At 53.6% G+C, this 25,704-nt stretch overlaps 1 protein-coding gene across 1 annotated transcript in view; it reads right to left on the reverse strand.

The window, feature by feature from the left end:
* Window positions 1-25,704, reverse strand: part of SCARA5 (scavenger receptor class A member 5) — a 41,430-nt gene that overhangs the window by 9,400 nt on the left and 6,326 nt on the right. Inside the window, exons 3-6 of the mRNA XM_054383623.1 lie at window positions 20,760-21,434; window positions 12,598-12,678; window positions 9,441-9,539; window positions 1,443-1,490 (exon numbers count right to left, since the gene is read on the reverse strand). Of these exons, the coding sequence (XP_054239598.1) occupies window positions 1,443-1,490; window positions 9,441-9,539; window positions 12,598-12,678; window positions 20,760-21,434 (903 nt within the window). The remainder of the gene's footprint in view (window positions 1-1,442; window positions 1,491-9,440; window positions 9,540-12,597; window positions 12,679-20,759; window positions 21,435-25,704) is intronic.

Below are 25,704 nucleotides of genomic sequence, written 5' to 3' on the forward strand. Positions count from 1 at the left end.
ACACCCTGCAGTCAGCAGGGACATCCTCAACTAGAGCAGGTTGCTCAGAGTCCCTTTCAACCTGACCTGGAATGGTTCCAGGGATGGGGCATCTACCACCTCTCTGGGCAACCTGGGCCAGGGTCTCACCACCCTCAGCATAAACAATTTCTTCCTTCTATCGAGTCTGAATCTCCTCTCTTTTAGTTTAAATCCATCACCCCTTGTCCTGTCACAACAGGCACTGCTAAAAGTCTGTCCCCAGCTTTCTCACAGGCTCCTTTAAATACTGAAAGGCCACAAGAAGGTCTCCCTGGAACTTTCTGTTCTCCAGGCTGAACGATCACAGAGTCTCTCAGCCTGCCCTCACAGCAGAGTGAGGTTTAGATCATGTTTGTGGCCTCCTCTGGACCTACTCCAACAGGTCCATATCTCTCCTGTGATGAAGACCCCAGAGGTGGACCCAGCACTGCAAGTGGAGTCTAGCCAGAGGGGAGCAGAGGAGCAGAATCCTCTCCCTTCACCTGCTGGCCAAGCTGCTTTGGGTGTAGCCCAGGATGCAGTTGGCTTCTGGGCTGTGAGGGCACATTGCCAGTTCATCTCCCACCCACCAGCAGCCCCAAGTCCTTCTCTGCAGGGCTGCTCTGCATCCCTTCACTCCCCAGCCTGGATTGATGCTGGGGATTGCCCTGACCCAGGTGCAGCATCTTACACTTGGCCTTGTAGAACCTCATGAGCTTCACACAGACCTACTTCTCCAGCTTGTCCAGGTCCATCTGGATGGATCCTGTCCCTCAGGCATGTCAACACCACCACTCAGCCTGGGGTCATCTGCAGACTTGCTGAGAGTGTGCTCGATCCCACTGTCCACGTCACTGCTGAAGGTACTAAACAGCACTGGTCCCAGTGCAGACCCAGCGCAGGGTGATGAGGTCCTCAGTCCTTGCTGGCAGTACATCACACCATGGAGCTCCCCAGCTGCTTCTGCTGCTCCCCTTCTAACCCTGCTTCATCCTTGTCCTTCTTTGGCATTATTTGGGTGGTGGTGTAGCCAGTAGAAGGGCCTGGAGCCCTTCTGTGGGTGCCTGGGGCAGGAGGGATGTTCCTGGAGTAGTAAGAGGGAGGTGCCCAAGGAGAGAATTCTTTGGGGGAGGCAGAAAGGATATCCCCAGGGAGGCAGGAGGGATGATGTCCCCAGAGAGGCAGAGGAGATGTCCTCCAAGGAGAGATGTCCTCAGGGAGAAAGGAGGGAAGTCTCTGCAGAGGGAGGTTCCTGGAGAGGCAGAAGGGATTGCCCAGCCAAGCGTGACCCAAGCATGAGGCTCAGCAGCCTTCTCCCAGCAGCAGCTATGATTTTCCTGCCTGCTTTGCATTGGGGATTTCCCTCACAGGCTCCTAACCCCACAAACACCTCCAAAATCCTGCTCAGAGCACTGGGAAGATGACCACAAGCAAGGACTTACCTGCACCACCTCCTCGGTCACCCTTCTCTCCCTTCGGGCCTCGGTCACCTGGGACAAGAGAGAGTGAGAGGTATTATTCTTCTTAAAATCAGCTTTTCCCTGGCTGCCCTGCTCTTAGGTGACATTTTGTGTCCATAGCTCCTGGAGGGCTTTAGCAGCTTGGGGCATGAAGCTCCAAATGATTCATCAGCCCCTGGCCATGCTGCATGGCTATGGGATCCACCAACTCTGGGTGCAGGGTAAGGATGGAGAACCCTCCCATAGCTACTCCTGAGGTGCTCGTCCTGCAGCAGATGGAGGACACAAGGCTGGTGGCCACACAATCCCAGAATTCCAGCATGCTGGGGATCTCATGGAAGGGACCTCTGGAGGTCATCTAGTCCAGATCCACTGTTAAAGAAGAGTCATCAGAGCAGGCTGACCAGGATCACACCCAGGTGGGTTTGGAAACTCTCCAAATTCTCCTGTTCAGCTTCATGAGGTTCCTCTCCACCCAGCTCTCCAGCCTGTCCAGGCCTTGCTGAATGGTAGCACAGCCTGCCTGGGTGTCAGCCACTGCTCCTAGCTTTGTATCCTCAGCAAACAGGCTGAGGGTCCACTCTGTGCCTTCATCCAGGGTGCTGATGAGGATGTTGAACAAGACTGGAGCCAGTCCTGACCTCTGGGGAATACCATGAGCCACAGGCCTCCAAGCAGAGTCTGCCCTGATGATCATAACCTTCTGAGCTCTGTCCTTCACCCCAGTTCTCAGCCCTTCTGTAGGATGTTCCCTTGAACCCTCCCATCTTCTCCCCTACCCTTCATCCTGAGCAGCAGGGCAGCAGCAGAGCAGCAATAAAGGAACACAACCCCTGAGTTTGGGGCTGAAAAATGTCTCTTTGGGGTGAAAACTGCTTCATTTTGCAGGATGAGGAGCAGGGACGTGGCTTCCTTCAGCCTTGCTGGATCATTGCCTCTTCTGCACCTTCATTTGCTGAGCCCAACCTCTGCATCCACCGAGAAGCAACAGTGATGCAGGGGGTTCAGAGCAGCTGGGCAGACAAGCTGCCTTCAAAGACACACCAGTTTGCACCTCACATTAACGAGCTCCCTAATTAATCTGTGTCATGGCTTGGCTTTCCCTGCTGCTCGTGAGCAGAGGCTGCTCTGCCTGCATCCCACCACAGCCCTCAGCCCCTGTCCACGCTCTGGCTTGGCTCCTAGCAGGCAGCAACTGTGTTTTCCTGTGAAAACACTGAGAACACCATCCTGAGTGGGGCTGGGATTTGCTGATCCTGGCTTTGCTCTGAGGCTGCAGAGGGACAGGGGTGGGGAAGGCTTTGAGCTGCTCCGGTCAGAGATGCTCTTGAGTGAGCCCCAGCCCTGCAGCACGGCCCCAGCTCAACATATCCTCCTCTTTTTGTCTCTGTGTGAGGACAACAAACAACACATGCTCAGGAAAAGGAAAAAAAAAAAAAAGCAAAAACAACTCTTCTGAAATACGATAATAATAAAATAAAAAAGCGTGCAGGAAATTCCTGCCCTTGCTTGGGAGGCTCTGGGAAGGCAAGATCAGTCCCCTGGGCAGCCACAGCTGTGTCAGATGGAGGAAAGCTGCCTGCAGCCTGCCCTGCTGATGGGAACCAGATGACAACAGCCCCCACCCTGAGCAGTGGGAGAGAGGCCAGAGATGCTGCTGGCCAGCACGTGATGGGACTGGAGAACAGCGCTGAATCTGTAAGAGTGTGGCCAGCAGGACTGGAGCAGGGATTGTCTCCCTGTGCTGGGCACTGCTGGGGCCACACCTCAAACCCTGGGTTCACTTTTGGGCCCCTCACTCCACAAAGGACATTGAGGTACTGGAGGGGGTCCATAGGAGGGCAGTGAAGCTGATGAAAGGTCTAGAGCACAAATCTTGTGAGGAGCAGCTGAGGGAACTGAGGTTGTTCAGCCTGGAGAAAATTAGGCTGAGAGAAGGTTGGAGCAAGTTGGGTTCAGTCTCTTCTCCCAAAGGAATCAGCAATAGGACAAGAGGAAATGGCCTCAAGTTGCACCAGGAGAGGTTTAGGTTGGACAAGAGGGAGAACATCTTCACTGAAAGAGTGGTTAAGCCCTGGAACAGGCTGCCCAGGGCAGTGGTGGAGTCCTCATCCCTAGAGGGGTTTAAAAGCTGTGTAGCTGTGGTGCTGAGGGCCATGGTTCAGTGGTGACCTGGCAGTGCTGGGTTAATGGGTTTATGGCCTTAAAGATCTCATCCAATTAAAATGATTCTATGGGATGCTGGAGCAGCTTATGGTCTCCACCAACTTCCCTCACCAGCCCAGAGAAAAGGGGGTTGGAAAGCTGCAGTTATGTTTCTTATGTGCTTGTCCCCCCAAAATCTGTCTCTTCAAGATGAGGAGTGCTTTCCCTTGCAGGATCCAGGCTGCATCATGCAGGGCATCCTATGGGAATGATGGAAAGAGGTGAGGGTGGAAAGATGAAGCTGGAGGGGCAGGAATTTACCAGCTGTGCTGGCCATAAAAGTGAAGGCCATGAACTCCTGGAGCAAATGACTCAACTGCTGTACAGTTGCTGGTCTCAGGGAGATGACAGCAACTGGAACAAGTCAAGGACTTCAGAGATCATAGAGCCACAGAATTGCTCTGTTGGGAAAGACCTTTAAGAACTTCAGGTCCAACTGTTAACCCAGCACTACCAGGTCACCACTAAACAACATCACTCAGCACCACATCTACACAGCTTTTGAATCCTTCCAGGGATGGAGACTCCACCACTTTCCTGGGCAGCCTGCTCTGATGCTTCAAGGGAAAGAAATACTCTACTGATGGGAGAGCTCAAGCATCAGAAATGGTTAGGAAGCTTTAAGAAAAAGACCAAAGCAAAAATAATCAGCACAAACTGAAACCCCTGCACCACTACAAGAGGAGCAAGTTGCCTAGAGAGGTGGTAGATGCCCAGTCCATGGAACCACTCCAGGTCAGGTTGAGCAGGGAGGTGGTGGAAGCCCCATCCCTGGAAGTTTTTAAGGCCAGGCTGGAAGAGGAAATCACTGGAGGAGCTCATGGATCTGAGGTGGACCACCATGGTCTTGGTGCTGCAGAAGCTGCAAAACCCCTGTCTTCAAAGGCAGAAACATGCTCAGCCTCCAGCAACACACCAGAAACCTCCTCCTTGCCTGCACCTGGTGTTCACAAAGTGGAATTCCCTTATTGTCCCAAAGTTACCCATAGATTGGTCATCCCTTTCTTGGCTCATTTGTTGCTGTTTCCTCCTGAACTTGTTGCAATGCTGATCCAAAGCTGGGAGGAGTGGCTGACACCCTGTCAGGCTGTGCTGCCATTCAGTGAGACCTGGACAGACTGGAGAGCTGGGCAGAGGGAAACCTCATGAAGTCCAACCAGGGCAAGGGTAGGGTCTGACACCTGGGGAGGAAAAACCCCTGCACTAGGACAGGTTTAAGGTTGACCTGTTGAAATGCAGCTCTGTAAAGAAAGACCTGAGAGTGCTGGTGGACAAGTTCCTCATGAACCAGCAGTGTGCCCTTGTGGTCTCCTGGGGTGCATCAAGAAGAGTGTGGCCAGCAGGTCACAAGGGAGTTCTACCCTAATGAGGTCACATCTGGAGTCCTGTGTCTGGGCTCCCCAGTCCAAGAGAGGAAAGGAACTACTAGAGAGAGTCCAGAGGAAGCTTTGAAGATGCTGAGGGGACTGAAACATCTCTCTGAGAAGGAAAGGCTGAGAGACCTGGGGCTGTTTAGCCTGGAGAAGAGCAGCCTGAAGGGGACCTTTTCAATGCTGATCAATGTCTAAAGGGCAGAGGTCAAGAGGATGGGGCCAAATACTTCTAATGGTACCCAGAGACAGGACAAGGGACAATGGGTACAATGTGGAACCCAGGAGGTTCCATCTGAGAAAATTCTTTCCTGTAAGGGTGGTAGAGCCCTGGAAGAGGCTTCCCACAGAGGTTGTGGAGTCTCCTTCTCTGGGGAGATTCCAAAGCCACCTGGGCATGATGCTGGGCAACCTGCTGTGGGTGAACCTGCTTTACCAGGAGATTCTGACTAGATGATCCCCAGAGGTCCTTTCCAACCCCAGCCATGCTGGATGCTGTGACTCTGTGTGCCCTGCACAACATTCCCCATGGAAGAGTGCAGAAGATAGCTGTGCACTCACTTTCCAGAATGATTCTCCTCATTTGGAAATGAGGAAAATAATCCTGCACTGGGGGAATGTTAAAGGAAAAGGCTTCAAGGAGAGGAAAACACCAATGAAAGGAAAAATACTCAGGACACTGCTGTGGAGAGGAGAAGATATCCCTTGGCCAGGTCAAACCTTTTCCAAGAGATGGTTTGTCCCAGGATGTTTGATGAATGGGGTCATGCAGTTGCCCAGGGATGTGCTTGAGGCCCCACATCCCTGGAGACATTCAAGATCAGACTTGATGTGGCCCTGGGCAGCCTGACCTAATTGGAGGTGTCCCTGCTGAGTGCAGAGGGGTTGGACAAGGTGACCTTTGAGGGTCCCTCCCGACACAATGCGATTGTGAATCTGTGAATCCACCCCAGATGTCTCCCTCCCAGGACAAGCTTCATTTGCAGGGGAGCTGATAGCTCAGAGAAGAGCTTCTTCTGTGCTCAAAAGAAAGTCCTTCTGGATGTGTAAGACTGGTGCTGCAGAAAACCAGGCTTCCCTTTAAAGCCAGGTCTTGGACCATTGCCTGGCTCTGTGTCTGCTGCCCATAAACCTCAGAGAATCCTGTAAACCAGAGAAATTCAGTGCTGGCTGCCACCTTACTCTGCTCTGCATTGCATGAAACCTCCTTTCCTCAACAGCCCTAACCTCCAAGAGGTGGGAAAAATGGGGGCTGTAGTTTGGGGGTCCTTTGGTAGGAGACAAATGCAAGTGCTGGAATTCACCTCCATCTGCACAGGGAAAGAAGGGGAGGTGAAGGGAGGGATCCCTGTGCTGGCCATGGGCTCTGATGGGGCTTGAGGTTGATCCACCTGCCATGGGTAGCACCTTATGGCTTTGTTGCCACAGATTCATCCTCACCCCAAACCAAGAAATGCATGAAGGGGGTGCATCAAGACCACAGCTGGTGGAGCTCTGGGGACAGTTTATCCTTCTCCAAGCCAAGAGGCCTCCTCAGATGCAGGAATTCCTCTACATCAGTAAAAGGGTGATAGCCAGAAGCAAGACATTGTATAGCAAAGATCTACTGACCCCTTGGCATGATGTCCAGCCCTTTGCCTCCCAAGACCAAGAGCCAAAGTGCTTCATCTCCCCGGATAAGGGGACTTGAGATGAGGACTGGCTTTGGAGAAAGGTCACCAACCTCCTGGGGGTTGTGGTGTGGCCCTGGCTCCCTGCTGAAGGCAGGGGCTGTGCTGGAGGTGGTCTCACACCACCTCCTGAGCTGACAGGCACCGGAGAAAGACTTCACTCTCAGTGTTGCATCTCCAGAGAGCTCATTGCTGGAGTTGTGAAGCCCCCCCTGGGGTCTGTTAACACATCCCAGTGCTGACCCAGCACAGGAGCTGTTAACAGCTCTGTCTCAGGGGTGGGAACAGGATGCAGGAGCCCTTCAAGCCTCCTCCCTCTGGAAGGAACACAGCCCCCTGAGCAGGGGGCAGGAATGTGCTTTGCAGAACAAACCTGGCAGCAAGGTTTGATCCTCCACTGGTGTGAGCCTTCCGTTTGAGCTGGCCCAAAACAATTTGTTTGTTTAATGAGTGCTTTGGCAGTGGCTGGTGAGAAAGACCCAATTTCCCCTGCTGCAGGGAAGGAGAGGAAACCACCATCCCCAAAGCATGTTGTGGTTTTGGTTGGTGGACCTCAGTGTCTGATGTGCTGCCAGGAGCAGCTCGGCACTTACGTCTCTCCCCCTCATTAGGATCTGTCCCTGCAGCGCTCATGGCTGCTGCCAGGGATGTGTGCAGGGCTTAGCTGGAGCTCCTGCAGCACCAGAACAGGGCTCTTCACCTCACAGCTCAGATAAAATCCTAGTGCTCTCAACCCTCTGGTGTTGCTGTTCCGCAGGTCACAGTTTCCACCAAGGGACTCAAGAAAAACCCAAGAGAAAAGCTTGGAAAAAACAGGCATAGAGTGCTGCTCTCCCAGAATCCCACAATCCCAGAATCCCAGCATGCTGGGGCTTGGAAGGCACCTCTGGGGATCGTTCTAGTCCAAAGCTCCTGCAGGGTCACACAGGATCATGTCACCTCTAGTGTGAGGTGTCCCTGCCCATGGCAGGGGGGTTGGGACTAGATGATCCTTGAGGTCCCTTCCAACCCTAACAATTCTATGAGTCTATGTCCAGGTAAGTTTGGAATCTTTCCAGAGAAGGAGACCCCACCACCTCTCTAGGCAGCCTGTCCCAGTGCTCTGGTGCTCTTTGTTTTTGCAGCATGTGGAACTCTGTGCCCCACTGCCATGGTGAGAAGATGAAGACTTGGCTCAGCCACACCAGCCCAGAAACCCTGGGCTTCCAGTCAGATGGGATGGGGCAATGGAAGTAGCACCCAGCAGCATTCTACCCAGTGCTACATAAGTATCACGTAACCAACCACTTGGCCTGCAGAGCCATCTCCAGAAGCTAATGGCCTCCAGGAGGTCAGTTTGTGCCTGGCCTGGGGTGACTGAGAGAGCAGGGAGATGAGCAAAGCCATGGTGTCAGTGTTGGGCACAGCATGACAGCCTGATGGACACAAACTTTGTGTCACTGGTCACAGCAACAATGGCTCCAGGGGAAGAGGACCAGATGGGTCCTAATCCTGCAGACCTTCTTGCCTTGGGCTGCAGCTCTGGGAGCTTCTCTCTGCTCCCTCACTACAGAAGGAGGCCACTGGCAACATCTCCTATCCTGCATCTCCTTTCTACCTGAACCTTTCTTGGGGCTGTACTGGGAGATGCTGCAAGGTGGATAACATGTCCCTAGGAAAGGTCCTTCTCCCAGGGGCACCATGAAGTGAAGAAAGGATGCAAGATCTGCTCTACCATGCCACCAGAACCCCCCTAGACTACAAAGAGATGGCCACCTCTGTGGCTACCATAAGGAAGGATGGGCCACCAGTCACTACATGGAGGTCATCACCCACCAGCATGAGACAAGGGGAACAGAGCACAGTCTCAAGCTGTGCAAGGGGAAGTTTAGGCTTGAGCTTAGAATGAAGTTCTTCCCAGAAAGAGAGATTGCCCATTGGAATGGGCTGCCCAGGGAGGTGGTGGGGTCAGTGTCCCTTGGAAGTGTTTAAGAAGAGACTGGATGAGGCACTTAGTGTCATGGTCTGGTTGATTAGTCAGGGTTGGGTGATTGGTTGGGCTTGATGAGCTTGGAGGTCTCTTCCTGGTGGATTCTGTGATTCTGATTCTGTGACCAGGCCAGGCTGCAGGCAGGGCAGCTCTGCCCAGGCTGGGGTCCCTTCCTTTGGGCTGGGCTCTTCCTGCCTCCCCCCCCACTGCCCATTTTGTGGCAGAAAGAGCATATTTGGGCTTTATCCAGCCTGGTTTAGGTTGCAGCATGGAACTTTAATCTCAAAGGTCTCCTGGGGAGAGAAGTGTCCTGCTTAAATAGGTGCCTGGCCACTTCCTCCACCCACAGCTTCTCCCTGCTTTTATCTGGCATGTGGTGAGATGCAGCAAAACCACAGGGAGACAGAAAAGGTCACCAGGAAACAAATGAAAAGGCTGTTCCTTGGCCAGAGCCAAGTGTGGGAGGACAGCCTGGGGGTCCTCACGGGGCTCTGGTGAGAGCTGAACCCCACTGCATGGCAGCACATCACCAAACCAAACAAGTTTGCCCTTCTCCCTCCACTCCCCTGGACTCTCTCTGCTGCTGTCCCTTGGTGGAAAGGTCTCAGTGCAGAACTGTCCTCTCCCCTCCAGGGACTCCAGGTGGATCACAACCACTCTCACAGCCAAGACTAGCATCTCTGTCCCTCATCCCAAAGGTCTCCAGAGCCACTTTGCTGTCCCACCAGCCCAGGCAGACCCCACAAGCCCCAGAGCTGGTCCTTACCTTTGAATCCACGCATCCCCACCGGACCTGCAGGGCCAAGATCTCCCTGGTCCCCTTTCAAACCACGTGGGCCTGGGGGTCCTCTCTCCCCGGGTAGCCCTGGAGCGAGGAGAAAGAGGCAAAAGGATCCTGTTGGAGCAGAGACCTACACAAACCAGATGTTCACTCACACACATGTCCTGCCTGCCAGCAGGTGTGCCACTTGGCCTCTGGGTCTTTGCCAGGAGTTGGAGACCATCAGGAGATCCCTGAGAGTCTACCTCATCCTCTCCTTCTGCACCTGCCCCTGGATACAGGATGGATTATCCCAGAGAATGAGTTGCTGCTATTGCATCTCTGGGCACCTTAAGGCTCAGATGATGGCAAGTACCCCCAGGGGTGGTGACTGAGGAGGAAGAGCAAGGAGTCAGGGTGAAGAAGAGACCCCAAGGAGACAACATGTACCCAGCATGAGCTGCAGGTCCCTTGCATCTATGGATTGTGTGGATTTTAACTCTCTGTCTGAGCACTCCTGGTCTCCAGGAGGTGGGAAGTGGGGGTTTTAGTCTAAAACTAAAGGGGTTTTAGCTTGGAGTCTCTTCAGATGGGACATGTCTAAGCCCCAGAGGTGAACCTATGTGGGCTAGCAAGAAGGAGGTGAAGGGTTCTGGTGATGGAATCAGGTGGGACCTGGCAATGGTGCCAGCAGATTGACCCAGCAGGAACTCAGGCTGAGCCTGAGCTAGGGTCAGATATGAAGCTCCTGGTAGAGAAGCCCTTCAGATAGAGCTCCTCCAGCACCCAAACTCAGCCCCTGCCTGGCACAGCACTGCCCATGTGGGAGGAGCTCTCCTGGGCTGAGCTTTGCCAAACTTAGTCAATGTTTTCCTCTAGCTTAAGAGAAAAAAAGAAAAAAACAAAAACCAAAAGGTACAGGAGGAATTTGGGCACAGGCTCCTGTGGACATGGTCTGAGGATTAACTGCTGCTTCTGGACAAAAATTTCCTTGCTCCCAGGGGGAAAGATGCAGCATGGAGCTGGTTATGGAGTTGGGGCAGAGAATGGTAGATCTGCTGTGCAGAAAGGGATGTACCCAGGAGTGGTAGCTGGGGATGATTTTTTTAGCAGGTCCATGGGAGGTCACAAAAATTATCCAAAGCTTGGAAGCCCTCTGCTGTGAGGCCAGGCTGAGAGAGATGGGGTTGTTCAGCCTGGAGAAGAAGGCTCTGGGGAGACCTTCTTGTGGCCTTTCAGTACTTCAAGGGGCCTGCAAGAGAGATGGGGACAGACTTTTTAGCAGGACCTGTTGTGACAGGACAAGGGCTGATGGGTTCAGACTAAAAGAGGAGAGATTCAGACTACAGAGAAGGAAGAAATGGTTCACAATGAGGGTGGTGAGACCCTGGCCCAGAGAGGTGGTAGATGCCCCATCCCTGGAGCTATCCCAGGTCAGGTTGGACAGCCTCTCTGGGCAACCAGCTCTTGCTGAAGATGTCCCTTCTCACTGCAAGTGGGTGGGACTAGGTAACCTCTGAGGGTCCCTTCCCATCCAAACCATTCTTGATTCTATGCTTTACACCACCTGGCTGCACCTGGACCTGACCTGCTCATGTCTGAAGGGCTGCTGACCACATGCAGAAAAACATCAGAGAAACTAAACAAGAAAAGACCTAAACACAGTTGCCCTTTCAGTGACTTTCCCTGAAGGTGAACCCTCCCTGAAATTGTTTTGTTTTGCTGTTTAAAGCAAGGGAAAAAAAAAAAAAAAAAGACAAGAAAGAACAAAGGCAAGCAGCCAGCTGGTGGATTTCTGATGCTTGGCACACCCAAGACAAACAGCCATGAGGCAAAGAAATAAAGCTGGGGCTGAATGGGCCATGGGCAGCCAGCAGTGAGGGCTTTCAGAGAGCAACTGGCTTGCCAAGCTGGCTCTACCTCATTTGTCTGCTCCTGCTGACCATCAGGAGCAGGGAAAATGAGCTACCAAAATAGGATGATTTAAGCCTGGCTCAGTAGTGGCAGCTCAGATGCACAAGGACAGGGCAGTGAGCTTGATTCCAGCACTGCTGGTCCTCCATGGGTGATGTCTTGAGCAGTCAAGGCGAAGCTAGGCTAGGCACAGAGTCATAGAATTGTTTTGGTGGTAGAGACCCTTCCAGTCATCAAGTTGAAGGAAGAAGTTCCCCCCTCAGCCTCCTTTTCTCCAGACTAAACAACTCCAGGCCCCTCAGCTGCTCCTCACAAGATTTGTGCTCTAAACCCTTCATCAGCTTTGTTGCCCTCCTTTGGGCATGTTCCAGCCCTTCAGTGTCCTTTTTGGAGTGAGAGGCCCAAAACTGACCCCAGAATTCAAGCTGCAGCCTCACCTGTGCCCAGTACAGGGGCACAATCCCTGCCCACACCAATCCAGGATGCTGTTGACCTTCTGGGCCATATGAAGACAACCTCTGGGAAGAAGAAGGAGGTCTATGCCCCAGGCAAGATGGATCCTGCCACCTCAACAGGAAAGAGCCCCTTGGATACAGAAAGTCCTCATCAAAGGGGATCCTCCATTGCCTCTGTGCCACCTTTTGCTCTTGGATGCAAGGGCAGTATTGGAGGTTTGGCTTCAAATGAGAAAGAGGCTGAAGCCAAGTCCTGTTTGCTGGGATGGGGGATGCCTTCTCTTGTGCTTTTAATTGAATTTCTCTCCAGAACAATGGCTGGAATTAAGAAGAAGGAAGAGATTTGAACTCTAGACATCAAAACTATGTTCTCTGAAGAGTCTCAGAGCTGCAGCTGGTGGCAAAGTCCCCTCTGCCAGGCTGGAGGGACCTCGTGCCAGGTCCTCGTGTGCTGCTGATGCAGTGAAGGCAGCAGGACCAGCCCTGGTACCTTCTAAGGGCTTGGGTTGGTGGCCATGTCCTGTACAAAGCCAGGCTGGGTCAAAGGACTCTGGGAATATCAACCTGCAGGTGATGGACCCTTGCAGCCTTTTCTCTCTTGGGGCCAGCTGGTAGATGTGAGAGACTTTGTTTTGGCAGGATGTGGGGCAGCAGGTTGTCCTTCCAGACTTGTGCATAGCCAGCAGGGTCCCAAGGGGCAGGTTGGGAAGTCACCAGGAGGTTTCCCGTGGGCTCTACAGGCTTTGGGTGAAGGCTTGCAGGGGTCTGGGCAGCCCAGATGTGTTGTCACTTACCTCTCAGCCCAGGCAGGCCAGGGAGGCCAGGCTGACCTTCCATCCCTTCGTGGCCTTGATCTCCTTTGGGTCCTGGTGGCCCTGGAACACAAGAAGTGCTGGAGTAGAGTCACCACACCCCAGCTTTGCAGGGCTGTGAGTGCAGCCAGCCACCCTCCAGCAGCTGTTACATGGACCAGGTGCCCAAGGGACTCACAGAGCCAAGTGACAGCGAGGGGGCAGCCCAGCAGCATTCCTCCAGGATCACTGTCCTCTAAGGGCCAAACACAACCCATGTGCCACAAAACTTCTCCTTGGAGCTCCTGTGGTTCCACCATGAATCCCAGAATCCCAGGACAGTGGTGGCTGGAGGGCACCTCTGGAGGTTAGCCAGTCCAAAGTCCCTGCTAGAGCAGGCTCACCCACAGCACCCTGCCCAGGGCTGCATCCAGGCAGGTGTGGAAGCTCACCCAGAGCAGGCTCACCCACAGCACCCTGCCCAGGGCTGCATCCAGGCAGGTGTGGAAGCTCACCCAGAGCAGGCTCACCCACAGCACCCTGCCCAGGGCTGCATCCAGGCAGGTGTGGAAGCTCTCCAGAGAAGGAGGCTCCACAACCTCTCTGGGCAGCCTCTTCCAGTGCTCCAGCACCCTCACAAGCAAGAATTTTCTCCTTATGTTCAGACGGAACCTCCTGGGTTCTGGTTTGTGCCCACTGCTCTGTAGCTGGGCATCACTGAAAAGAGTCTGGCCCCATCCTTGGGATCCAACCTCTTCAGCTATTGATCAGCACTGGGAAGATTCCCCTCTCAGTTTATTCTTCTCCAGGCTAAACAGCCTCAGGTCTCTCAGCCACTCCTCATCAGAAGGGTGTTCCAGTCCCCTCAGCATCTTCATAGCCTGCCTCTGGTGGTCTCCCCCTTGAGCTGGGGAGCCCAGAACTGGACACAGGACTCCAGATGTGGCCTCTCTAGGGCACAGTAGAGGGGGAGCAGAACCTCCTCCAACCTACTGGTCACACTCTTCCCAATGCACCCCAGGAGACCTTTGGCCTCTGTGGCCACAAGGGCACATTGCTGGCTTGTGGGGAACTTCTTGTCCACCAGCACTCCCAGGTCCTTCTCCACAAACCTGTTTTCCAACAGATCAACTTAAGGGGGCCTACAAGAAAGCTGGGGAGGGACTTTTTAGGGTGTCAGGTAATGATAAAACTAATGGGAATGGAGCAAAACTAGTAGGGGGTAGATTCAGAGTGGATGTTAGGAAGAAATTCTTCCCCATGAGGGTGGTGAGACACTGGCACAGGTTGCCCAGGGAGGTGGTGGAAGCCTCATCCCTGGAGGTTTTGAAGGCCAGGCTGGATGTGGCTCTGAGCAACCTGATGTAGTGTGAGGTGTCCCTGCCCATGGCAGGGGGGTTGGAACTGGATGATCCTTGGGGTCCCTTCCAACCCTAACAGTTCTATGATTCTATCTCCTAACCTGCGCTGGTGCAGGGGCTTATTCCTCCCCAGGGGCAGGACCCTACCCTTGCCCTTGTTGGACTTCCTGAGGTTCCTCTCCTCCCAACTCTGCAGCCTGCCCAGGTCTCCCTGGATGGCAGCACAGCCTGGCTGGCTGTCAGCCACCCCTACTTTGTGTCATTAGCAACCTTGCTGAGGGTCCACTCACCACTCTGTGGCAAATTCCATTCTTCTGGAATTTCCTTTTGACCAAAAGTGAAGAGCTCCACAATGAAACAACTTTAGGAAAAAGGAAAACACAACCAAGCAAACAAAACAAAAACATTTTGGAAAGCTTGAGATGAACCTTTAGGGTCTCATCAGGAACTAGACATTGGTGATGGCTTTTAGCTGTCAAGTCTCATGAGCAGGCAGAAAATCCAGCCCAGAGTCTTATTCCTCAGCCTGAGAAGGGCCAAGTCCACAAAGCTGAAACCAATTATGAGCTAAATCCATGAAGAATGAATTTGAACAGAAAAACCCCAAACCAACCCAAAACCTCCTGGGATGATGGAAACCAGGGCAGAGAGAAGCCTGGAGAGGTCCTTCAGTCTTTGTCTAACCAAGCCAGGATGATAATTGGAAACTGTTAACCCATTTTCCTAGAAACCTGAAAGGCCCTGGTCTGATGGAAACACCCAGCCAGGGCTGCAGGCAAGCTGCTAACACAGAGGGACCAGGAGAGGAATGGGTTGGACATTCACCACTACTAATGGACAAGCAATTAAGATCTGCAGATGTCACGCAGAGATGAGCAGGGGCCTGAGGGGATGAACCATAGCGAGTCCCAAGAAGGAGATGGGGTTGGGAGAGGACTACAGGGAGGTATTGCATTAGCTGACCATGCCCTCATCCCTCAATGGTGCCAGCAGTGTGCCCAGGTGGCCAAGAAGGCCAACAGCATCCTGGCTTGGAGCAGCAATGGTGTGGCCAGCAGGAGCAGGGCAGGGATTGTCCCCCTGCACTGGGCACTGGTGAAGCCACAGCTCAAATCCTCACTCCAAGAAGGACACTGAGGTGCTGGAGCATGTCCAGAGAAAGGCAACAAAGCTGGTGAAGAGTTTAGAGCACAAGTCTTGTGAGGAGCAGCTGAGGGAACTGGGGTTTGTGTAGCCTGGAGAAAAGGAGGCTCAGGGGAGACCTCCTCACTGTCTACAGCTCCCTGAAAGGAGGCTGGAGCAAGGCAGGGATCAATCTCTTCTCCTAGGGAACAAGCAATAGGATGAGAGGAAATGGTCTCAGATTGCACCAGGGAAGGTTTAGGTTGGACATGAGGAATAATTTCTTCCCTGAGAGGGTTGTCAAGATCTGGAACAGGCTGCCCAGGGCAGTGGTGGAGTCCCCATCCCTGGAAGGCCTTAAAAATCTGTGCAGATGTGGTGCTGAGGGACATGGTTTGGTGGTGACCTGGCAGTGCTGGGTTAACAGTTGGACTCAAGGATCTTAAGAGTCTCTTCCAACCCAAAGGACTCTGTGAGCCTGTGCACATCTCTGAGCACTGAGAGAACGTGGTGGTGCACCCAGGACCCTGGGAACACATCTCCTGTTGGCAAAACCCCAGGATGCAAAGAACAATGGACACCCAGAAGAGCTGAGTACAATAAGGATGCATTTTTGAGTGGGAACAAGAGGAACCACAAGCAGCAGGGACACTGCTTGCCCTGAGGAGAGGCAGGACTGTCCATGATGGGGGAGGTCTAGCAATACTCAAGAGCTGCTCCACGGGGAAATGTGGAGCAGGAACCAGTTGAGGTGTATTAAAGAAGAGCATTGCACAGAACCCACGAAATCATAGAATCCCAGAATGGTTTAGATTGAAAAGGTCCTTTCCAGGTTATCTAGTTCAAACCCCCTGCAGTCAGCAGGGACAGCTTCAACTGGAACAGGTTGCTCAGAGCCCCATCCAACCTGACCTGGAATGGTTCCAGGGATGGGCCATCCACCACCACTCTGGGCAACCTGGGTCAGGGTCTCACCACCTTCATTTTCTACCAGCACATCTCCTGCCTGAGCATCCCTGGTGTCCCAGGATAAGCAGTGGAAGCTTTGTATGACTCAGGCATACTCCTTGGTCCATAGAATTGTCTGGGTTGGAAGGGACCTCCAAACCTCCTCTAGTCCAACCCTACTGCAGTGAGCAGGGACCTCCTCCATTAGATCAGGTTGCCCAGAGCCCCATCAAGCCTGACCTTGAATATCTCTAGGGATGGGACCTCAAGTACCTCCCTGGGCAACCTGTTTCAGTTTTCCACCACCCTCATGGTAAAGAGCTCCCTCCTAACATCCAGCCTAAGCCTACTCTTCTCTAATTTGAAGCCATTGCTCCTCACCCTGGCACTGCAGGCCTTTGTGAACAGCCACTCTCCAGCCTTCTTGTAGGCTCCCTTCAGGTACTGGAAGGTTGCTATTTGGTCTCCCTGAAGCAGTCTCTTCTCCAGGCTGAACAACCCTCAGCCTGTCCTCATAGCAGAGGTTCAGGACAAGGAGAGGTTCAGGTCAGGTTCTTCCCTCCCTAGCTGCAGCCCAGCACAGCTAAGGTTGATCTGCTGGAAACTACTTGCTTAACAAAACTCTTGCTTTCCAGCCATGAGGAAAACTCACATCAACCCTGGAAACATCTGCATAGGGAGCCATCAAGGAAAGGTCTCCCAAAGCCACCCTGGCTTTGTCCCAGGCATCTCCTCCATAAAGAGATCCCACTGCAATGGCACTGGAGCAAAGCTACTGCAGACATGGAACATTTGCTTCCCTCAGGTTGGCTCTAGCACAGCTCAGCTGAGGTCCCCTGTGCAGGGGCAGCTTCAACAGCTTCCACCTGCTCTGGGTTGGTGGGCAGGCTGGGAAATAACCCACAACAGGGCCCCACCTCACTTGTGTCAACCCTGGAAGAGACATGGGAGCTGCCTGGTCAGGGCACTTTTTGGTGGGATGGATGTTGGAGCTGCCTTTCCTCCTCAAAATCAGGTGCTACAGTTCTCCAGCCCTCTGCCATCATCTCATCAAACCATTCCTCAGAACGTCAGGGTGGTCAAGGCTGGGGACAGGCTAAGAAGGGAACTAAGTTTCATGGAGGATGGCCAACAGACAATCTCCTCTGCTCCATGAGAGCTGGAGGCTGGGAGAACACAGCCAAGGAAGAGAAATGCTGTCCCTTATCCTCTTTCCCTAATGCCTGGGGTGGAAAATGGGGCTTGGAGACAGGCAGGTGACCAGGCTGACCCTCTTTGCTGGCTCCTAGGTTTTGTTATTCTTCCTTCAGATCTATTCTCACAGCACTGAGCCCTGTGGTCCATCAGCCACCAAAACACCTCCTCTTGGCTCCATCCAGGCACTCCACAAGCAGAGGTAGTCCCATCCCCAGGGGTGGCTGTTGGGGTGGGACACAGGGAGCAGCTGGGGTGGAGGATGGAGGAGCACTGGGAGGGGCTGTTGGAAGAGGCTGAGCAGGACTGTAGACATCAAGCCAAGCTGGTCTCCACCCCATAGCATTTGGGGTTTACACTCAGGAAGGAAAACCTCAGCCCAGATCCTGCATCACCCTACTGCCTGCCCAGGGCTGGGCTACTCCCTGCATCAGCAGAGGAGAAAGGTTCTCCAGACCCATGGACATGAAAGCTGTCAAGAAATGCAGAGATTGGATGGCCAGACGAGACCTTTGCAGTCAACCCAACCAGCCCTTCCAGGAGCCAGCACCTCCCATCCAGGGTGCTGTGCAAGCACATCCAGATGGGTGGCTGACCCTGGGTGTCCTCCCTCCTGGTCACATCATTATTTGAAACCCAGAAGCCCTCTGGGAGGCCAAGCCCTCTCTGAGTGACAGGAGCTGCTTGGCCTGCTCCGCTGCTGGAGACGAGCCTGAGGCACCTCCCTGAGCTGTCAGCACCAGCAAACAGCCTCACAAGCCAGAGCCCAGGGTAGATAAGGTCTGCTGGAAGGAAATGCAACCCAGAACATGCAGCCCTGTGTCACCATAGACTGGCTCAGGTGGTGCAAATGCAGCTGGGAGCATGGTGGGGATTCACCCAAAGAGGTTTTGGAGGCAGGGTACAGCCAGCTGGGCACAAGGCTCCTGAAATGATTACTAAATCATAGAATCCTTTTGGTTGCAAGATCACAGAATCCCAGCATGGGAGACACTGGAAGGACCTCTGATAAAACAAAGTCATCCAGAGCAGATTACTCAGGATCATGTCCAGGCAGGTTTGGAATCGCTCCTGAGAAGGAGACTCCACAATCTCTCTGGGCAGCCTGGTCCAGTGCTCCAGCACCCTCACAGGAAAGCAATTGTTCCTCAAGTTCAGTACCTCAGTGAGCTATGGGTATGGTTGGCCTGCATGGGAAGATGCAGCTGTGGCAGTTTAAACCACATCTGTCCTCTCTTGGCTCAGCAGGTGGCCAGAAGGAGCAAGTGCCTTGGCTTGCTCCTTCCTTCCCCATCTGGAAGCACCAGAGATGAGCAACAGCCCATTGCATCTCCACAGGTGCAGAGCAGCAGCCTAGAAATGGGACAGCAACTGCCTCCCATTCCCTGATTCTGTGATTTGGGAAGGGCTGAGGGTGGTAAAGGAGAAGGAGACAGCAGGGGGAAAGTGGAGTGAAGGGTAAAGCAAGGGATGTGGCTGATGATGAGTGAGGGCACTGGTGGGCAGCCCTATGCCTGACCACTGCAGTATGAAGGAGGACAACCCCCCCTCCATCTTTGTCACACTCACTCTTGTTCACTTTCATGGTCACAAAGAACTTGGCAGAGTTTTTTCCTGGCCTCTTTGAGGGAACCCTGGGAGCTTTCTTCCTAACATGGATGGAGGACCACCTGGAGAGTCAAAGGGTCACAGGATGTTAGGGGTTGGAAGGGACCTCCAGAGATCATCGAGTCCAACCCCCCTGCCAGAGCAGGACTAAGAGTTCAGGGTGATGAAGACACAGGAACACTGCAAACACCTGAACACTGCAGCCTGGTGGATCTGATACACAGAAGAGTAGCTGAGATATCCACAGAGGGCATCCTCATGCCACAGGGACTGCTCCCACACCACCACCCAAATCACTGAGGATGCTCTGCTTGACAGCTTTGTGCACCAGCAAGGGAGCTGCTTACGAGAGGAACAGGACAGGAAAGACACTGAGGTGCTGGAGCGTGTCCGGAGAAGAGCAACGAGAGAAGTGCCTGCAGGAGCTGGGGTTGTTTAGTCTGGAGGGGACTGAGGGGAGATCTTACTGCTCTCTACAGCTACCTGAAAGGAGCTTGGATAAGTAATCAGTGACAGGATGAGGCTTTAAGTTGTGCCAGGGGAGGGTTAGACTGGACATTAGGAAAAACTTCTTTACTGAGAGCGTGGTGAGGGGTTCATAGGCTCACAGGATGTCAGGGGTTGGAAGGGACCTCTGGAGATCATCCAGTCCAAGCCCCCTGCCAGAGCAGGAGCACAGAATCCAGCACAGGTCACACAGGAACACATCCAGATGGGGCATGAAGGTCTCCAGAGAAGGAGACCCCACAACCTTTCTGGGGAGCCTGTTCCAGTGCTCTGTGACCCTCACAGTGAAGAAGTTCCTCCTCATGTTGAGGTGGAACCTCCTGTGCTGTAGTTTATATCCATTGCCCCTTGTCCTATCCCAGGGTGCAAGTGAGCAGAGCCTGTCCCCTCCCTCTTGTCTCCCAGCCCTCAGATATTATAAACATTGATTAAATCCCCTCTCAGTCTTCTCTTCTCCAGACTGAACAGCCCCAGGGCTCAGCCTCTCCTCATAGGGCAGTGCTCCAGTCCCTCAATCATCCTGGTAGCTCTCTGCTGGACTCTCTCCAGCAGATCCTTATCCCTCTTGAACTGGGGAACCCAAAACTGGATGCAACATTCCAGGTGAGGCCTGGAACAGGTGAGGGTTGGAACAAGCTGTCCAGGGAGGTGGTGGAATCACCACCCCTGGAGGTGTTCAAGAAGCTGTAGGTGTGGCACTCCAGGACATGGTTCAGTGGTCATGGTAGCTGGGTTCTGGCTGGACTCACAGAATCCCAGAATCAACCAGGTTGGAAAACACCTCAGAGATCATCAAGTCCAACCTATTGCCTAATACCTAACACCTCCTGACAACTAAACCATGGCTCCAAGTGCTACATCCAATCTTGCTTTGATGACCTCAAAGACCTTTTGCAGCCTTAGTGATTTTACACTGCTAAAATTACAGAGTCACAGAATTGACCAGGTTGGAAAAGACCTTCAAGATCATCAAGTCCAACCTATACCCAACGCCATCTAATCAACTAAACCATGGCACTAAGTGCCCAATCCAGTCTTATTTCAAATACTTCCAGGGACAGTGACTCCACCACCTTCCTGGGCAGCCCATTCCAATGGTCAATCTCTCTTTCTGTGAAGAGCTTTCTGCTCACCTGAGCCTAAACTTCCCCTGGCACAGCTTGAGACTGTGTCCTCTTGTTCTGCCACTGGTTGCCTGGGAGAAGAGACCAACCCCCACCTGGCTACAGCCTCCCTTCAGGCAGTTGTAGATGGCAACAAGGTCTCCCCTGAGCCTCCTCTTCTCCAGGCTAAACACCCCCAGCTCCCTCAGCCTCTCCCCATAGGGCTGTGCTCCAGACCCCTCCCCAGCCTCGTTGCCCTTCCTGGCCGGACTCGACAACCTCGAAGGTCTTTTGCAGCTAAGACTCTACGCTTCCAGCTCACCCCGGATGGTGGAGATGTTCTTCAGCGCCACGGAGTGCTCCCAGTCCTTCAGCCTCAGGTCCTCTGTCACGTTGTTGAGGATGGCCAGCTCGTGCTTCAGCTGCTGCTCCATGGCTATGTGGACCAGGCGCATCTGCCGGGCGTCTTCGGTGGCGTTGCCGATCAGCCCCTGCAGGTCCCAGATGCGGCTGCGGTGGATGCCGAGGTCGTAGGAGAAGGTCCTGTTCACGGTGTCCAGGGCCCCGCTGACGCTCGTCACCTGCTCGCTCAGGGTCTCCACCCTGCCTCCCAGGCGGCTCAGGAGCTGGTCGTGGTGCTGCAGCAGCAGCCGGCTGCTGTTGCCTTCCACCGAGAGCTTGTAGAGCTCCTGCTGCGCTGCGTCGCCCTGCTGGGCCAGGCTGTCCCACAGGCTGGACACTGCCTTCTCCGTTTGGCTGGCCTGGGTCTGCAGGCTCCAAAGGAGCCCTTCCAGCTTCTGCAGCGACCCCGTCATGAGGAACAAGGAGTCCGAGTGGTTCTGCAGGAGGTCTTGGAGCCTCCAGAGGTGCTCCAGCACATCCCCCTTCAGAGGTAGGTGCAGCAGCTTCAGCTGCATGTCCCGAAAGCTCTCGTTCAGGCGGTTGACGTTCCCCATCAGCGCCTTCAGCTCCTCGGGGGAGGTCTGTGGCCTGGAGACTGCAAGAGAGGGAGGAGAGTGGGATGTTAGGAACCACCCCATGGAGCAGGGTGTTTTCTAACCTCCTGAGAAGTAAAAGCCATCTCCACTCACTGAGTACTTGCACGTCCCCTTATTCCTTGGTGCTTGGAGGTGGAAGCCCAACCTCACACCCCAAAAGCTTCATCCTGCAAGCTCCTTTTTGGCACCAGAGCTTTCCCCAGGGTTGGAGAAGGAGGGTGCTTGCTGAAGGGTTGGAGAAGGAAGGTGCTTGCTGAAGGGTTGGAGAAGGAGGGTGCTTGCTGAAGGGTTAGAGAAGGAGGGTGCTTGCTGAAGGGTTGGAGAAGGAGGGTGCTTGCTGAAGGGTTGGAGAAGGAGGGTGCTTGCTGAAGGGTTAGAGAAGGAGGGTGCTTGCTGAAGGGTTAGGGAAGGAGGGTGCTTGCTGAAGGGTTAGGGAAGGAGGGTGCTTGCTGAAGGGTTGGAGAAGGAGGGTGCTTGCTGAAGGGTTGGAGAAGGAGGGTGCTTGCTGAAGGGTTGGAGAAGGAGGTTGTTTGCTGAAGGGTTGGAGAAGGAGGTTGTTTGCTGAAGGGTTAGAGAAGGAGGGTGCTTGCTGAAGGGTTGGAGAAGGAGGGTGCTTGCTGAAGGGTTGGAGAAGGAGGTTGTTTGCTGAAGGGTTGGAGAAGGAGGTTGTTTGCTGAAGGGTTGGAGAAGGAGGGTGCTTGCTGAAGGGTTAGGGAAGGAGGGTGCTTGCTGAAGGGTTAGGGAAGGAGGGTGCTTGCTGAAGGGTTAGAGAAGGAGGGTGCTTGCTGAAGGGTTGGAGAAGGAGGGTGCTTGCTGAAGGGTTGGAGAAGGAGGTTGTTTGCTGAAGGGTTAGAGAAGGAGGGTGCTTGCTGAAGGGTTGGAGAAGGAGGGTGCTTGCTGAAGGGTTGGAGAAGGAGGTTGTTTGCTGAAGGGTTGGAGAAGGAGGTTGTTTGCTGAAGGGTTGGAGAAGGAGGGTGCTTGCTGAAGGGTTAGGGAAGGAGGGTGCTTGCTGAAGGGTTAGGGAAGGAGGGTGCTTGCTGAAGGGTTAGAGAAGGAGGGTGCTTGCTGAAGGGTTGGAGAAGGAGGGTGCTTGCTGAAGGGTTAGGGAAGGAGGGTGCTTGCTGAAGGGTTAGGGAAGGAGGGTGCTTGCTGAAGGGTTAGAGAAGGAGGGTGCTTGCTGAAGGGTTGGAGAAGGAGGGTGCTTGCTGAAGGGTTAGGGAAGGAGGGTGCTTGCTGAAGGGTTGGAGAAGGAGGGTGCTTGCTGAAGGGTTAGGGAAGGAGGGTGCTTGCTGAAGGGTTGGAGAAGGAGGGTGCTTGCTGAAGGGTTGGAGAAGGAGGGTGCTTGCTGAAGGGTTGGAGAAGGAGGGTGCTTGCTGAAGGGTTGGAGAAGGAGGGTGCTTGCTGAAGGGTTGGAGAAGGAGGGTGCTTGCTGAAGGGTTGGAGAAGGAGGTTGTTTGCTGAAGGGTTGGAGAAGGAGGGTGCTTGCTGAAGGGTTAGAGAAGGAGGGTGCTTGCTGAAGGGTTAGAGAAGGAGGGTGCTTGCTGAAGGGTTGGAGAAGGAGGTTGTTTGCTGAAGGGTTGGAGAAGGAGGTTGTTTGCTGAAGGGTTGGAGAAGGAGGCATGTTGCCCAGGGTGGCTCTGGATTTTGCCAGGTGAGTCACAATCTGATGCAGAGCCTCAAGGCTTCACCCAGCTCGTGTCAGAGGACTGGCTGCCAGCAGCCTCTGCTTCCCTTTCCTGAAAATAGGCCTTAAAAATGGCCTCTTGCCCTCACAGAGGTTTGAATTTGACTTTTAACAATCTGGGTTTCCTCCTGTCTGTTGCTGTGGGACCTGGGCTCAACCCCTTGCTCCATAATCAAGACCATCAGGCTGGCTCTGCAGGTCTTCACAGTGCTGGGTGTGGTTTGCTCTCTGCCTCCAAACAAGACATCCTGCATCCCAGGGCTGCCAGGGCTCTTCCCAAGGGAGGAAACCCACCCTGGCTATGGAGGATCTGTATCCCAGGGCTGCCAGGGCTCTTCCCAAGGGAGGAAACCCACCCTGGCTATGGAGGATCTGCATCCCAGGGCTGCCAGGGCTGTTCCCAAGGGAAGAAATCCACCCTGGCTATGGGCATCTTTCATACTGCATGATAGAGATCTACTGCCCACCCACCCTAATCCTGTCTTGGCCTTGCACCAGCTACCACAGTACCAGGATGGGGTTTGGAGAGGAAACCTGGAAATTTGGGGTGAACCTCTTGCTTTGAGCAGCTTCTAGCACTGCTACAACAATGTCTTATGCAGCACACCCAGTAGAGCCCCACTTTGGACACCATCACTCTGCTGCACCCAAAAACATTGATCCAGGCAGTGGGGTAAAAAAAAAAATCATCTTCTCCCTCCTCTTTGCCTTGACACTGGGTCTCCAGTGCAGCCCAGAGTTGGAGAGTCAAAGCCAAACCCACACAAATATCAAGAATTACATCAAACCAAATAAAATAGAACCAAGTAAATAATCCTCATTGTTCTTTGAGCTGTGGTGGGCCTTCAGCTGGCAGGGGGCCATGGGCTGGCGTGGAACCATCCTGGCAGGTCACCTCCCTCATTTCCACAGAGGGGAAGGCAAGAGAAGCCATTTGGTTTGAATTAAAACTGCAGCAGTAAGAAGAGGATGAAGCAGACATGAACATGTGAAGGGCTCCACCTCTCTCTCTCTGGGCTTAGGGCCAACCACAGCAGTGGCACTGGGTGCCCAGAGGGGACCTGTTGTGTCTGGAGAGGGTCAGTGGGTGCTGTAACACTGGAGCTGATAATCTTCAGAGCACCACAAGGGTTGTTTTTTTTTTTTTTTTTTTAAACCCCTCTGTTAGTTGCAGATGACACCAAGTTGGGTGGGAATGTTGATTTGCTCAAGTGCTGGGAGGATCTGCAGAGAGGTCTGGTCAGGCTGTGTTGATGGGAGAAGGCCAATGGGATGTGGTTCAACAAGGTCAGGTGCCAGGTCCAGCACTTGGGTCACAACAACCCCATGAATGCTCCAGGCTTGGGGAAGAGCAGCTGGAAACTGCTCCAGTGGAAAAGGGTCTGGGGGTTGAAGATGAGCCAGCAGTGTGCCCAGGTGGCCAAGAAGGCCACCAGCATCCTGGTTTGGATCAGCAGGAGTATGGCCAGCAGGAGTAGGGCAGGGATTGTCCCAGCACTGGTACTGTACACAGCACTGGTGATGCCACACTTCCAAAACTGGGTTCAGTTTGGGACCCCTCCCTACAAGAAGGACTTGGAGGTGCTGGAGGATGTCCAAAGAAGGGCAGCAAAGCTGGTGAGGGGCCTAGAGTAGAAGTCTGAGAGAAGGATGGGGAACAGGGGGCAGTGGAAGGCAGCCAGCACTTGGCTTCAGCATGAGTCTTACAGCAGTAACAGGCACATGGCCACCAGGCCCTGCTGCTGGCAGCTTTTCATACACTCACAAAATCATTAAGGTTGAAAAAAAGACCTTTAAGACCATCAAGTCCAACCATTAACTCAGCACTGCCAGGTCACCACTAAACCAAGTCCCTCAGCACCACATTGACAAGGCTTTCCAACCCCTCCAGGGATGGGGACTCCACCACTGCCCTGGGCAGCCTGTTCCAGCCCTTGGCAAACCTTTCAAGGAAGAAATTGTTCCTCATGTCCAACCTAAACCTCCCCTGGTGCAACTTGAGGCCATTTCATTTTGTCCTATCATTTGTTCCTTGGGAAAGGAGACTGAGCCCCTCCAACCTCCTTTCAGGGACGTGCAGAGAACCAGAAGGTTTCTCCTGAGCCTCCTTTCCTCCAGGCTACACAAATCCCAGTTCCTTCAGCCACTCCTGACAAGACTTGTGCTCTAGACCCTTCACCAGCTCTGGTGTCCTTCTTTGGACCCACTCCAGCTCCTCAATGTCCTTCTTGCAGTGAGGGACCCCAGACTGAACCCAGTATTTGAGATGCTGAGTACCTGAGGACAATCCCTGCCCTGGTCCTGCTGGCCACACTATTGCTGATCCAAGCCAGGATGCTGTCACCCTTCTTGGCCTCCTGGGCACACTGCTGGCTCATCTTCAGCCAGGTGTTCACCACCCCACCCCCCCCCACCCCCCCCCCCCAGAATCACAGAACTCTTTAGGTTGCAAAAAGACCTCTAAAACCACTGAGCCCAACTGTAACTCTTTCTAACCATTCCAGCAGCTCAGGTTGCTCTGTGTTCCCAGGAAGATGCCAGCTGCAGACACAGACCCTCTTTGGAGCCTGTTCACTGGGACCTAG

Source organism: Indicator indicator, chromosome 9 (genome assembly GCF_027791375.1).
Source record: "Indicator indicator isolate 239-I01 chromosome 9, UM_Iind_1.1, whole genome shotgun sequence".
NCBI classification, from domain to species: Eukaryota; Metazoa; Chordata; class Aves; order Piciformes; family Indicatoridae; genus Indicator; species Indicator indicator.